Source organism: Crocodylus siamensis, chromosome 3 (assembly GCF_052110815.1).
Source record: "Crocodylus siamensis isolate JL-2025a chromosome 3, ASM5211081v1, whole genome shotgun sequence".
Lineage (NCBI taxonomy): Eukaryota > Metazoa > Chordata > Crocodylia > Crocodylidae > Crocodylus > Crocodylus siamensis.
The window spans coordinates 27,903,698-27,916,353 of record NC_143397.1 but is presented as its reverse complement, the minus strand read 5'-3'; the positions used below and the strand labels follow the sequence as shown (position 1 = coordinate 27,916,353).

Below are 12,656 nucleotides of genomic sequence, written 5' to 3'. Positions count from 1 at the left end.
ACTACAACATGCCCCCAGATATAGTTCCCACTTTGTTTTTGAAAGGCAGAATGAAGAAAAAATGTATTTTTAACATTATGGCTGCATGGAGCAGGGACAGGGAGTCACCCTCCTTTTCCTGTGTAACTAAAGTCGAATCCCCAGCTGTTCCTGAAGACTGGTTTCCGTGGGTGAATCTGTGATGTTGAAAGAGCTAGGGAGCCTGTGCAGAAGACAGCAAATTTGCCCTAAGGCCATGAACTGATGTTGCCTTTGTGCTGCCATAAAACTTGTTGTGGTGGTGCAAAGTGAAAGTAGATGTTTGTGCCCTTTGTTGAGCCACAAATGCCCAAATCTGTGACTGCTACAAGGGGTAGTGATAATGAGATTTTGTGGTAGACATTTGTTTGCTTAAATTGGGAAAGTGTGGACAGCCTGGAGCTGTCAGCCCTCTCCAGCTTGCCCAAGCAAGTACTCCTAAGGATTTTGAGCCCAACTTGCAGAGGTGTGGCTGGAGTGTTGCCCATCAGGACTTGGGCCTGGTTGCTTCTGTCAGTGACAGGGGCCCGACACTGTGAGACAGTGAGTGGTGCCTGCTTTACAGAGTGAAGTCTGTTTGCTTTGCCAAGAGACATCCTGGCAAGGCAGATCTGCTTCATTTGGCAAGGTCTGTTTATAGCCTACTGTGGGTTAGCTTGATTGGTGGAGGAACAAGACCATTAAAAGGAGAGTTAATTGTTAACACCTCTTGAGTGAAAAACAATCAGCCCTTAGGTCAATGGACTCCCTCAGCTACTTGAATAGCAATACCACAGTTGATGTACTGTGGATCAGGAATTAAACCACAGCGCTTCCAATCCCAGACAAAAAATCAACTTCCTCACTTAATCCCCACATGCTGATTGACAGGGGAGCTGATTTTGGGAGGAAAGATGTGTATTATATGTGACAACATACACTATTTACAGATCTAGAAACAGTTTTCCAAACACTGTTTAGAGCAAAGTAACACTGAACAAGGATTGACACAAAATAAGCGTAACACTGGAAAAATCAAATGTATAACTGTAATAAGACAAGCTAAGAGAGAATTTGAGGAGGAACTTGCTAGAGAGACAAAGGGTAACAGTAACATTTTCTTTAAGGACATTAGAAGCCAAAGACCTGCCAGGAAGTCAGTTGGGCTTTTGGATGATCAGGGTATAAAAAGATGCTAAAGGATGTTGAGGCCATTGCTGAGAAACTAAATGCGGTCTTTGAATCTGTCTTCACTGTGCGATGTTAGGGAAATTCCCACCAGATCCATTCCTTTCTAGGGAAAAGTCAGTGGACCTGACCCAAATTGAGGAAATCACGCCTCACCAACCTACTAGAGTTTTTTGAGGGTGTCAATAAGCAGGTGGATCAGTGCAATCCAACTGACAGTATATTTGGACTTCAAAAAAGGCTTTAACAGAGCCTCCATCAGAGCTTCTTACTAAATTAGGTAGTCATGGGACTACAGGGAAGGTCCACTCGTGGATTAGAGACAGGCAACAAGGATGATTAGTGGTATGGAGGGGCTTCCATATGAGGAGCGACTAAAGAGGGTAGGCCAATTCAGTTTAGAAAAGAGTCACTTCATGGGAGACGTAAGGGTTTACAAAATACGATATGGTGAAAAGAAAGTAAACGCGGATTTATTATTTACTCTGTCACAATACAAGAACTAGGGGTCACAAAATAAAATGAGTAGGTAGTAAGTTTAACAAAAGAAAGTTCTTTTTCATACAATGTTTAATTAAAGCACAGAACCCGTTGCCACCAGATGCTGCAGAAGCCGACAGTTTAGCCAGATTAAAAAAGGGATTGGACAAATTCATGGAGAAAAGGGGCATCAGTAGTTATTGAGCATGGGAGTTAGGGGTAGAGCCTCTGAATCAGAACTTCCTGGACCTTAAATGCTGGAGGTGCAAGTGAGAGGGGATGGGTAGAAAAACCCCCTTGCCATACCCAGTTTACTTTTCCTTTCAGTATCCACTCTCTGCCATAGTGTGACACATAGCAAGATAGACCTGTGGTCTGACCCAATAAATGACAATTCTTATGTACACTCGGAGGAATGTGTAAAAGGAGCAAGAGTTGTCCAGTCCTCCATTTTTGTGCATCTATCATCTGTTTCTCAAAGAAATTACACTAAAGTATATAATGGAGCATCTCTTCAATTTAATTGTAATGTTTAATGATTTCCAAGTAAACATCCCAAACTAGGTGTTTATTATCCACAGTTTCTGTCTTGAGACATAGGAATGCAGGTTCTTGGTAGATCCAGATCTCTGCAGAGATCAGCTGAGCCTTAAGTGTGAGTTTTCAGTCATAAGAGGAACTTGAGACTTCACTTTTATTCCAAGTAAATCTCCACCTGACTTTTTCATCCAGCTTTCTCTAGGAAAATGTCTAGACCTTACACATTGCCCTGGCAACTGGCATATGACCAGAATAACTGTGTCTGTCCCATTAATGTCCACACCATTTAACTGAATTTTGTATCCAATGTGTTGCAAGCTTTGGAAGTGTAAAGCATTAGTTAGTGCTACAGAAGCATCGAAAGGAGCACCCTTCACTCCCTCATTCAATCTTTGCCACTTCATCTCAGGTATTATGTTAAAAAGAGAAGAAAAACCCTCTGTTTTACTGTCAATCCTGAACTCCCCAAATGATCATATTGTACAAAATGGATTGTTACAGTCATCACTAGAGGAGGGTTCAATTAATAAGCATTTTCTACTTCTTCACTGACCTGCTCACCAAAGTAAATAAATGCTATCCCTGGCTGCCTCACCCCCAAACAGCACCTCCCAAAAAGCAGACCCACCCAATAGAAATGGTCAAGTAAATGCATAAGTGTCTTGTACTCTTCAGTCCTTCCCAGTTTGTCTGAGGTAGGGCCTTAATTCCTCCAAAATAAAACACATTACTGATTTTTCCCAAAATCAATTTTTTCTTTTTTTAATATTCTTTCAAGTGCTAATGAATAATGTACTGATATTTGATGGACAGTTGTGGGTTAGAAGGCTGATACATTTTTCATTATGTGAATAGAAATTTCCTCAACATCTGACCTAATATTAAAACATGATTCCTACTTCATTTGATCCTGACAGGCTGTGTTTGATGTGGACAAGAAAAAGGGACTGACCCTGATTGAAATCTGGGAAGGATTGTCCGTGGATGACATCAAGAAAAGCACTGGCTGTGACTTTGCTGTAAGTCATTGTATCACCAAATATAGTCCTTTGTGTTCCAGAAGCCAGCCTTCTTATCATAGCACACAAACCTTTTCTTTGTGATCTAGCAGGTTTAACCTGTTGAAGGGGGGTACTGAAGTCTAGATCACCAGGAAGCATCCAGTGAGAGCAGGGAGGGAATTTGTAAGCTGACTAAGGTAGAAAGAAGAGAGGTGTTAGCCATGGGGCTAGGAAATGACTGGAAACAACTGAGGAAATGGGAGGGGGGTTGAAATGGAATCATAGAGCATTAGGGAAGGATAGTTCAGGGAATAAAACATCTCTGTCTCATCATGGTTTGCTTAAGGATGTGGATGAATAGTTGAGCCTGTTTGGGTAGGGGTAAATGCACATTTGTAGTGACTTCAAAGCAGGGGGAGAGCTACTGCTTGGGGGCTGTGCAGCAGCTATGCATAAGGGTGTAGTGAATACAACTGTAGCAAAACTGCTTTAGCTGTAACCCTACTTCATCCAGCATTAAATGTGTTGCACTTTCGCTCACTTGGGTTAGGAACTGGCCCATTTGTCACCTTTTCCCAGTGCTATCTTTGGTTTGTCTTTTATGTTGCACCATGTAGTGGAAACTTTGACTCAACACTAATCCAGAAAGGCACTACCCTCCCCTGTTTTGGTTCACTCTCAACAGTCTTGCTCCTTCAGTAATACATTCATGAAGCTGACCCAGTAACAAGGCAGGTCCTTTATATGATGCACATGGCAAATGTGCATAACATGATTGTATTCTTCTCTCACACCCATAAGATGCTGTTTGTCCTCATATATTTAAAGACTTCACTCCCCCAAGTGATGAAGCTGCTTGCATTTACTGTGCTTTGGTATGAGAATACAAAATAATTGTACTGGCCCCAGTGCTACACTAGAATGTGCGGTTCTGGGCTCCTTCCCCTTAGGGAGTCTCACTGAAGGGGTGGAGCTGATAAATGTAAGACTTCAGAGCAGGTATTATACATTATTTTTGTTATAAGTTTTCATGAACACTGTTGGCTCTCAGTGAATTATTAACGCTAATTAAATAGTGAGCCTTGCAAGTCCAAGGAATTTCAAGAGCTGCATCTGTAAAATTGCATTTCTGTTAACCAGAGCCAATATTGTGTTTTGCTAATATGGATGCTTTTTAAAAAAAAATGAAAACCATGTCATTTCTGCAAACAGAGTCAGTTACATAGGAGGATTTTTTGTTAATGTTGATTGACCTGCAGTGGGCAGAGTGTAAGAAGGTGATATAAAAACCACTTTGCTGCATAATTTGTTGTTCACAAAGCACATAATTGAAACTATCTTTGAACCTTACTTTTTAAAATTTCCTATGAAACAGTTCTCCACTTTCAGTAATGCTGTGCACAAAGGAAATATCACTGTGTTGGCAGTGACTTCAATTATATTACCCTGGTATAAGGAAAGCAGAATTGTCATGTGGTTTATTGGGCCAGGGAAGGAGTACAGTTTTCACCAGAACTAAAGGAAAATAAGATTATGGAGTGGAACATTTCTAGGGGTGGCTGTTTCTTGCAATGGCCACAGAAAGCATTTAGATAAAATAACTCATATGTTCCATTTATCTGTTTAAACTGAGACTTTAAGGGGTGACTGTACATTTGCACTTAATTTTATATTGATGAAAACTGGGTGCTGCCTCTACCTCTCTCTCAGAGAAATCCCTGTGTCATTAAAATGCTGTCTAATATATATGTGTGTGTGTGTGTAACATAAACATATCTATATATTATTTATATATATTATATAATACATTATGTCATAAAGTGTGTGTATGCATATATATGTATAGATGTGTGTTTTTATTTTTATTTATATATATATAAATAAATAAAAGTGTGTGTGTGTATGCATTTATATATATATAGAGAGAAAGCATTTATATATATTTAGAGAGAGAGAGAGAGAGACAAGTTTTTAATAACACCGTGATTTCTTTGAGAGAGGTTTGATTGTGCATTCTTATTTTCACAGTCTGTTTACTTGCTTGAAAAAACCTTTCCTAGAGGACATTCACTGCAGCCACATGCTAAGGGAAAAGTGACTTAGAGTTGCCAATCTTTATTATATAAAAAAATAATTCACCCTGGATTTCTCTAGGCTGTGAAGACAAAGTATTGGCTTATCTTGTATACTTAAATCAGATCTGCTCCCACCTAGCTTATAGATCAACTTGGCAGGGTAATCTGTTTTGGCTTATACTGGTTTATAGCTTTGATGAGACTGTAAGAGAAAAGAATAAAAAATCATATATTTGTAAATGTATCTCATAAAATAGGCAAGGCAAGTCTATCTGCATAAGTTTCAGCTTCCCTCTTCTCCTGTGAAAGTTAAATTCAACAGTAGAGATACAAAGAGACAACAAAAGTTAGTATCAAGCTAAAAAATAGTGCAGTTAAAAATGAACTTAATATTTTATGGTTGAATATCAATCGCTCAGCTTTCCGGTTAAAAAGAAATTGAACTGTCCAAGTTCAAGCCACCAAGGGAAAAAAAACAAAACAAAAGTTTGGACACTCATCAAATTGTATAAGGTTTTGATTCAAAGAAATGTTACCTAAATTTAAAAAATGATAGAGTCTATTTTAAATGTGAAATCTGTGTTTTGTCCTTGTCACCTGCTTCCAGCTGTGAAACTCACTTTGCTAAAGGCAGTTTTGTACAAAGACTGAGTCTAAAAATGGTCTTTAGTAATGGCCTCTATCTGAAAGTAAAAATAGTTTCCAGGTAGCAAGGTAGAGCAACCTTTCATTCGTGTAATGAATGGGCACCCAACCATGCAGAGGTAATTTTAAGGGGGTTGGCTGGTATTTTCTTATTCTTTTTGTTAGTTTAACATTTTATTTTATATTATTTGTATTGTTTAATATTTTATAAAATGATATTTTATTTAATATTATTACTTAACATTTTAATTTTTATTTCATCTTTAAAAAATAATTCAGCATACTTCTAGAGTATATGCATCCTTTTTCTCCCTCATCAAAATGGCAGTGTAAATAGTGGAAAGAGATTAGCTATAGCTACCTACCCCTTCATTTGTTGGTAGGGCTATTGGGGGTTTACATCAGCACTTACTAGCTTTACAACTGGGTTTTCAAAATTTGTCATCTTCAGAAACAGAAATGCTGTACAGGGTAGAGGGAGTACAAATAGAAGGAGGTATTTAATTTCAAGTGATTCTTCCTTAGCACAATGTTTATGTTAATATTTTACTAATGCAGCTGTAAGAAATAGAGTTCATTCTCCTGCAGAGGTGATTTTTTTTTTAATATGGCTGCTTATACCTGGGATGTTTTTCACATAGGAGAAAATGTCACTGTTCAGTTAGTGCTTTCCTGCAGCATGTTCCAAGCAGCAGCATTTTTAACATTATTTTATCAATCTACAAAGGGCCCTTAAGCCCAGACACTACAAAAATGTTATATTGACTGTGCCTTGAGGTCCTGCAGTGCCACTTCTTCTGCACTGAGGAATTGTAGGTAATTAAATCCTGTTACAACCTTGGAAGTAGGAAGGGCAGTTTTTGACTATAGATATAGGGATCTTAACCAAAATGCTCTGTGGTTTTTGACGTGCATGTAAAGCAGACATCTGAAGGACAGATCAAGAACTTGCTCTCACTCACATACATACTTATGTATTTATGTGACTGAAACCACTGGGATTTAAGCCAGTGATCCCAGAAACTCCGTGCATTTCAAACTTGATTACTCCCTGATTTCCAGCCACAAGCCATCCTCACCAGCTGCTTTAATCATCTTTCAGTTTTATTCATTCATAGCAAGCAGTGAAATATAGGCCTCATTAAATGTGGTATGGAGAACCTGCAGTCCTCACTGTCCTTGGTAGGAGCCACAGGGCCTCAACACCTCTTGGGAATTAGCCCCTTCATGGGAATGAATGGTGGTGGACACAGGGGTTAGATGTAATTTCACATGTTCCCATGTTAATTTTCATGGAGTACACTCATTCAAATGGAAAATGCAAAACTGGATTGATATTGAAAACCATGATAGCAGTTGCACAACCTCCACTCATAGGAAATGAATTTTGGCATTGTTAGAAGTGCAGGTCTACATGCTGCTTCATCCTTAGCAGAGTTTCTCCCTGTTCCACTATTTTTGTTGATTTCAGTAGAGCTGTGCATGCATAACGTGCTTCTCAGAGGTCTGAAAAATCAAGATACAGTGCCTCTTTCTTTCCCCCAAGACTTTTCCTTAACATTCTTCACAAATATACATTCTGTGGACCCAGCTTTACTTAGCAGTAGCTCCCACATAGAACTGGATGTAAATGATGATTTATTGTAGATTGAGGAAAAATAGTTCAAGAAATCCAGCAGAGTGTGAAGTGCAGCTCTGCAGGCAACAGGTTGTTAATGACTGCCAACCCTTTATAGCTATACTTTTATAATTGTGTTAGCAGGTTCCATATAACATAAAACAGGTAGGAGGAAGAGGCAGAAAAAATGCAATGTGTGAGGTTGCACTGAAATATGTTAATCATCTACGCCCAAAATACTGAAGGATTTGCCTCTTAAACGAGATGAGCAATTAACAATTACATCTAGATCATCCTTGCTGTTTGTGCTAGGCTTCTGCCTGTTATCAGGCTGGCAACAGGAATGGTCTTGGCTTATAGGCCCTGCTGTGGAGATCCCAAGCATTGATTTTCTTCAACCCAGCTTTGGAATCCTTCTGTCTGGGCCCATTGTGACAGGAGGCCTACTCTTTGTCAAGTGTTTGACAAGGAGCAGGTGGAGGAGCTGGGCTCTTCTAGAGTAACGGTGCTTAATTATGCTAAGAATTCCTTTATAGTCTTGTGTTCATGCTGGAAGTCACATCACTAACCACAACCAGAAGTTCTTTGAGTCAAATATTGTCTCTCTTAGAGATGAATAGATCAAAAATGTTTACGATTTCCCCCATGTCCCTCTTCTTAGCCTGCATCAGAGTAATTGCATGTGTGAACCAAGTGTGTGCAAGGTATAAATCAGGTGCTGGGTGTTTAGTGGCACTCACTATACAGAGTGGGAGTCTATGTGCAGTCTATGTGCTGTTCTGCTAGCTCCATGACCACTGCATCCTGTTAGCCTTTGGGTATTTTGTAAATTGCTTCACCTTCTCCCCCACCCAGCTTTGTTCGTGTATTAAGAACAACTCACTGATGGGGTACCTGAGACTGCAGTATTGTGTGCTACACTAGATATTGCTGAAATCGGGGCTGGGGGGAGGGGTAGCCCATTTGCACTACTGTATGTAGCCTTTTCTTAATCTTCCCTCTCTCTCCTTTTAACTAGGTTTCATCAGATCTCATACCAATGAAACAGATTTCAACTGAACCATAGCCTGGGCTTGACTTTCCAGAGACCCTGTTTCCAAATGGGAGTTTGATGAAAGGAAATCAACGTCTGTTTTGCAATTATAGGGTTTTTTTTTAAAAGGGCTTTGTAAGTAGTTTCTATGTAGTCACACTCCAGCCATGAATAGCTGTGTAAATGGCATTTTTACGTACATAACATTACTAATTTTGTTTAAAAGGGTAAATTGAATGCCTAAATATTTAATCATGTTATATAACAACATTGTACAATTTGATTGTTAATAAGCATTAGCTCAAAATGCCTTGTAGAAGTGATCATACTGCCAGATGTTACAATGTAAAACAAGTATGGCACTACCTGTGTGCACTGATGATCATGCAAACTTGTAACTGCCTGCACTGAAGTCACATAAGCAAATCAATCATTTGGAGTGGAAATATTGCAATTATCATGGTGATTCTGACTCATGGTGAGGGATTTGTTGGCTTCACTGGGGAATGATTGTTGTGTTTATAGTGAACTGCAAAGGTACATCTGGCATAGGGACTTCTATTTCCATTTGTGGAAAATTTGGGGCCTTTTAAATATAAATCAGTGGCAAACTCCCACTGAGAATAGTGGGAGCAATTAGGCCTTCAGTTCTGAATGTCCTGTGGTGTTTATGTACCATTACTAACAAGGCTAGCGTCCACCTTCCAGAGTATGACCCTGCTGTATGCAGTTGGTGAAACTCATAAATGTACAATCCAGAAAGAGGCTAATTTGAATGGAAAATAAGTCTCCTTCTTTAGACAAGTGATAACCCTAAAGTTTCCTTACAGAAACCACTCAGTCTATCCCAGTAACACTTCTCATCCAAGCTGTCATTAGAAAGGAGCTGAATGATGCTGCAGTAGGACATAGGCTTATGCCTATGAGGTCACAGAAAGAAGGATGGGTGGGGAGGAAGGGCAAAAGCCAAGTTTTGACACGAAGTGTTTAGGAAAGTGTCAGGGATATGGGTCCTTTCCCTAAACTGTTCAAGTTTCCTGTAAGGAAAGAGTTAAAACAATAAGTTCTTGGCCCTTGCTGAATCAGGGAGCAGAAAAGTACTTGGGACCCAAACTGCTAATAACTAAAATGAACATGCAACAGCTACAGGACAATCAAAATAACCTTGCACCTTCCTGTTTGACAAGGTTCTTCTTTTTCCATTAAATTTACAGAGAACTGCAATTTTGTTACTAAGCAGTATAACTATGATAGCATGGGATGCGATTTACAAGTTGTTAGAGTCATTAAATAAGCCCCCAGTTAACTGCAAATTTACATTAACCAAAGCATAGTGTTATCCCCAGATGCAATGGTTTTTTCATCTATTCATTTGAGTATGCTGGAAGCTCCCAAATCCTTGGATCCAGTGAGTTCCTATCATGGTCATAATTGAAATAATGGTACAATCTCTGGTCAGTTTTCCCAGTATAAAGGTGCTATACAAGAGAATAGCTTATCCTTCTTCCCATAAAGGAATATAAGCACCATTATCCAGGTATAACTGCACCTATGCTAAAGGAGTTGCCCCACATTACCTATACTAGGACACAGCTTTCATGTAGCAAGAAGTCCTAAAGGTTGTCATTTGTGGAAGAAAAATACTCTGCAACTGGTATGTCAAGGTAAACGCAAAACTAATTTTGTCTGGTATTTAATTTTATTTGTGAGGCACTGGACAGAGCACTTCAGGATAACTACAAGTAAGAATCCTGCTGTGTGTTTTCCAAACAGCTCTAGTTTTTATCTGGTTTCTAAATTTGGGTTGGTCTTCTGTGTTAACAGCTCTCAAACAAGGTTTTGATTAATAGCATGACCATTTAATACTGATGCAAAGGAAAAACTAAGAATTGGACTGACAATATTACTCCCAGCTAGAATTCTGTGGGATTGTTCAGCATGGGTCCTGTTATAGCGGAGACTTGCGTGCAGTAGGTTGGCATAAAACAGTTCTGAGCTAAGATTTTAAGACAGATTTAATCCACAAAGACCCTGCACTAACAGTATCCACTGTTGAGAGAGTAGACTCAGTGAAGTAAAAAGGGTGGCTATCATTATCTCCATAGCAGAAGATTGGTTAAGAGAGACTTTTCAGGAATGGACAGGGTCATAAGTGGGTTCCCGCTAGTCATTATTCACATATTTACTAGAGGACTCTCATAGCAGATGCTGTTTTTCAAGGGGGAATATATAAAATGTTATGCAAGGGGGTGGGGGTTGGGGGGAACTTTGGACCCAGATTGTCTAGGAAGAAGACTATTTATTTAAATAATGAATGGAATCTTGAAGAAAATCTAGAAAATTAAATGCTGGGCTATTGTAATTTACCCCATTACGGTAAGGTCAGTGCCAGTCTGTTTGATGCAGGGTGCGTAAAATGTTCCATATAAACACCACTGTATGGCTTGCCACAGTAAGTTCCAGACAGCAGTAGCAAGTGCATATTATTTCACTCCCTAAACTCCTGACCAGAATTATGCCTCCTTGAGAGATGATCCCAGGCCATAATTAATTTAATTATCATTAAAAATGGTGTTATAAAGAGAAACTATATAACAGAAACTTGGAGTTCAGTATATCAGGTTCCCAAGCAAAGGACTTGGAGGGGATCAATAGCTCCTGAATTCTAATCTTAGTTTTCCCAGTTCTCCACTTGTTGCCTTGGGAAAAGGCACTCTCTGCCTCAGTTTTCCTAGCTGTGGAAGGAGATATTTCACCTATACTGTGTACAGCAAATTGCATTTGGGACACATCTGCACTTGCTCAAGACTATGAAGGGGTCTCTAGCACTGGAGTGCCCATGCTGAACACAATGGCCCTGAGTTGCCTTATGTTTTTATCATTGTTATTCAAGAGCGTTGAAGCCAATGGAGTTTTATTGGTGAATGGGGAGGAAAGTGGAACCAGGTTTCTCAGTGTGGTGCAGATATCTGGCTGCTTTACTATCAATTTGCCTTGGTAACATCATATCACAGTACAGTATTGGTATTCTTAGCAAAATATCAAGTGACCCAGGGAGCTAACCATATTAATGTTTTTTTGGCAAGACTTGTATTATCATGATGAATACAAATGTATAAACTGGATTTTACTAGCAAGCAAAGCCGTTCGTATTAGATGTGCCTCTGGCAATATACAAATGAGATGGTAGCAGTGATCAAAGCTTTCACAGGGATGAGAGACTGGCTCTCCTTTCTCTCCTCCCTGGCAATAACGTCTGAAAATGCAAGTAAGGTCTAAAGGTATATCACTGAGATCATTATCTGCCTGGCCTCACTTCACAAGACAGAACTTGTGCCCTTGAATTGAAGAAAGTAGCATTTTTGCTTTTTTTCCATCTTAACTTATTTCTCTTTATTTTGTTTGATACCAAACATGATCAAGTGTCCCTGAAAAAGTAGAAAGAGAAAAGGTAATATAAATGGCTATCGTACTGTAAACTATGTGTCAAAGTCCTTTTTATGTACTTGCAAAACAATCAGTAACAAATAAAGATGTACAAGAATAGGTTATGTGTATTGTTATTTTTTTGTGTTGAGAAACATTCCCAAAAGTTCCTATTAGGCATCTGTAGTAATCCAGAGACTCTGGTCTGGTATAATGCATGTGGAATAAGAATGTCAGAGTATTCAGACCAGGACAGTAGCTGTTGGTGGAGGGGTTTCATAAAGAGGAGGAATGAAAATCAGAGGAGCAGTAACTGAGTCTAACCTAATCATCTGAGTGATCTCAAAGGGGTTTGCTTCCTTTCATGCCCAGGTTTGGTCAACATGAACTGCAAGATGTACAATCCTCCACAACAAATTCACTGCCTTAGTGATTTGTGATTCTGTATAGTCAAATGTAAGCATATCGAAAAAATGATGAGAAGGAAGGGGAGATGACAGACCCCATCCACATGACAATATAGCAACAGTCTTTTTCCCTCTTACGTATTATACAAATAACAAGATTCAGGTTTTATAAATCTAGCAAGCCAAGGACTGAAGAACTGGTATCACTGTACTTCTGCTGCCTAAAAATGGTGTTTTATGACATTA

At 39.2% G+C, this 12,656-nt stretch overlaps 1 protein-coding gene across 1 annotated transcript in view; it reads left to right on the top strand.

Moving 5' to 3' along the window:
* OXCT1 (3-oxoacid CoA-transferase 1) overlaps window positions 1–12,123 on the top strand; it is a 121,704-nt gene extending 109,581 nt beyond the window's left edge. The window contains exons 16-17 of the mRNA XM_090038003.1: window positions 3,123–3,224; window positions 8,563–12,123. Coding sequence (XP_089894129.1) covers window positions 3,123–3,224; window positions 8,563–8,610 — 150 coding nt within the window. The 3' untranslated portion in view covers window positions 8,611–12,123. The remainder of the gene's footprint in view (window positions 1–3,122; window positions 3,225–8,562) is intronic.
* The last annotated feature ends 533 nt before the right edge of the window (window positions 12,124–12,656 follow it).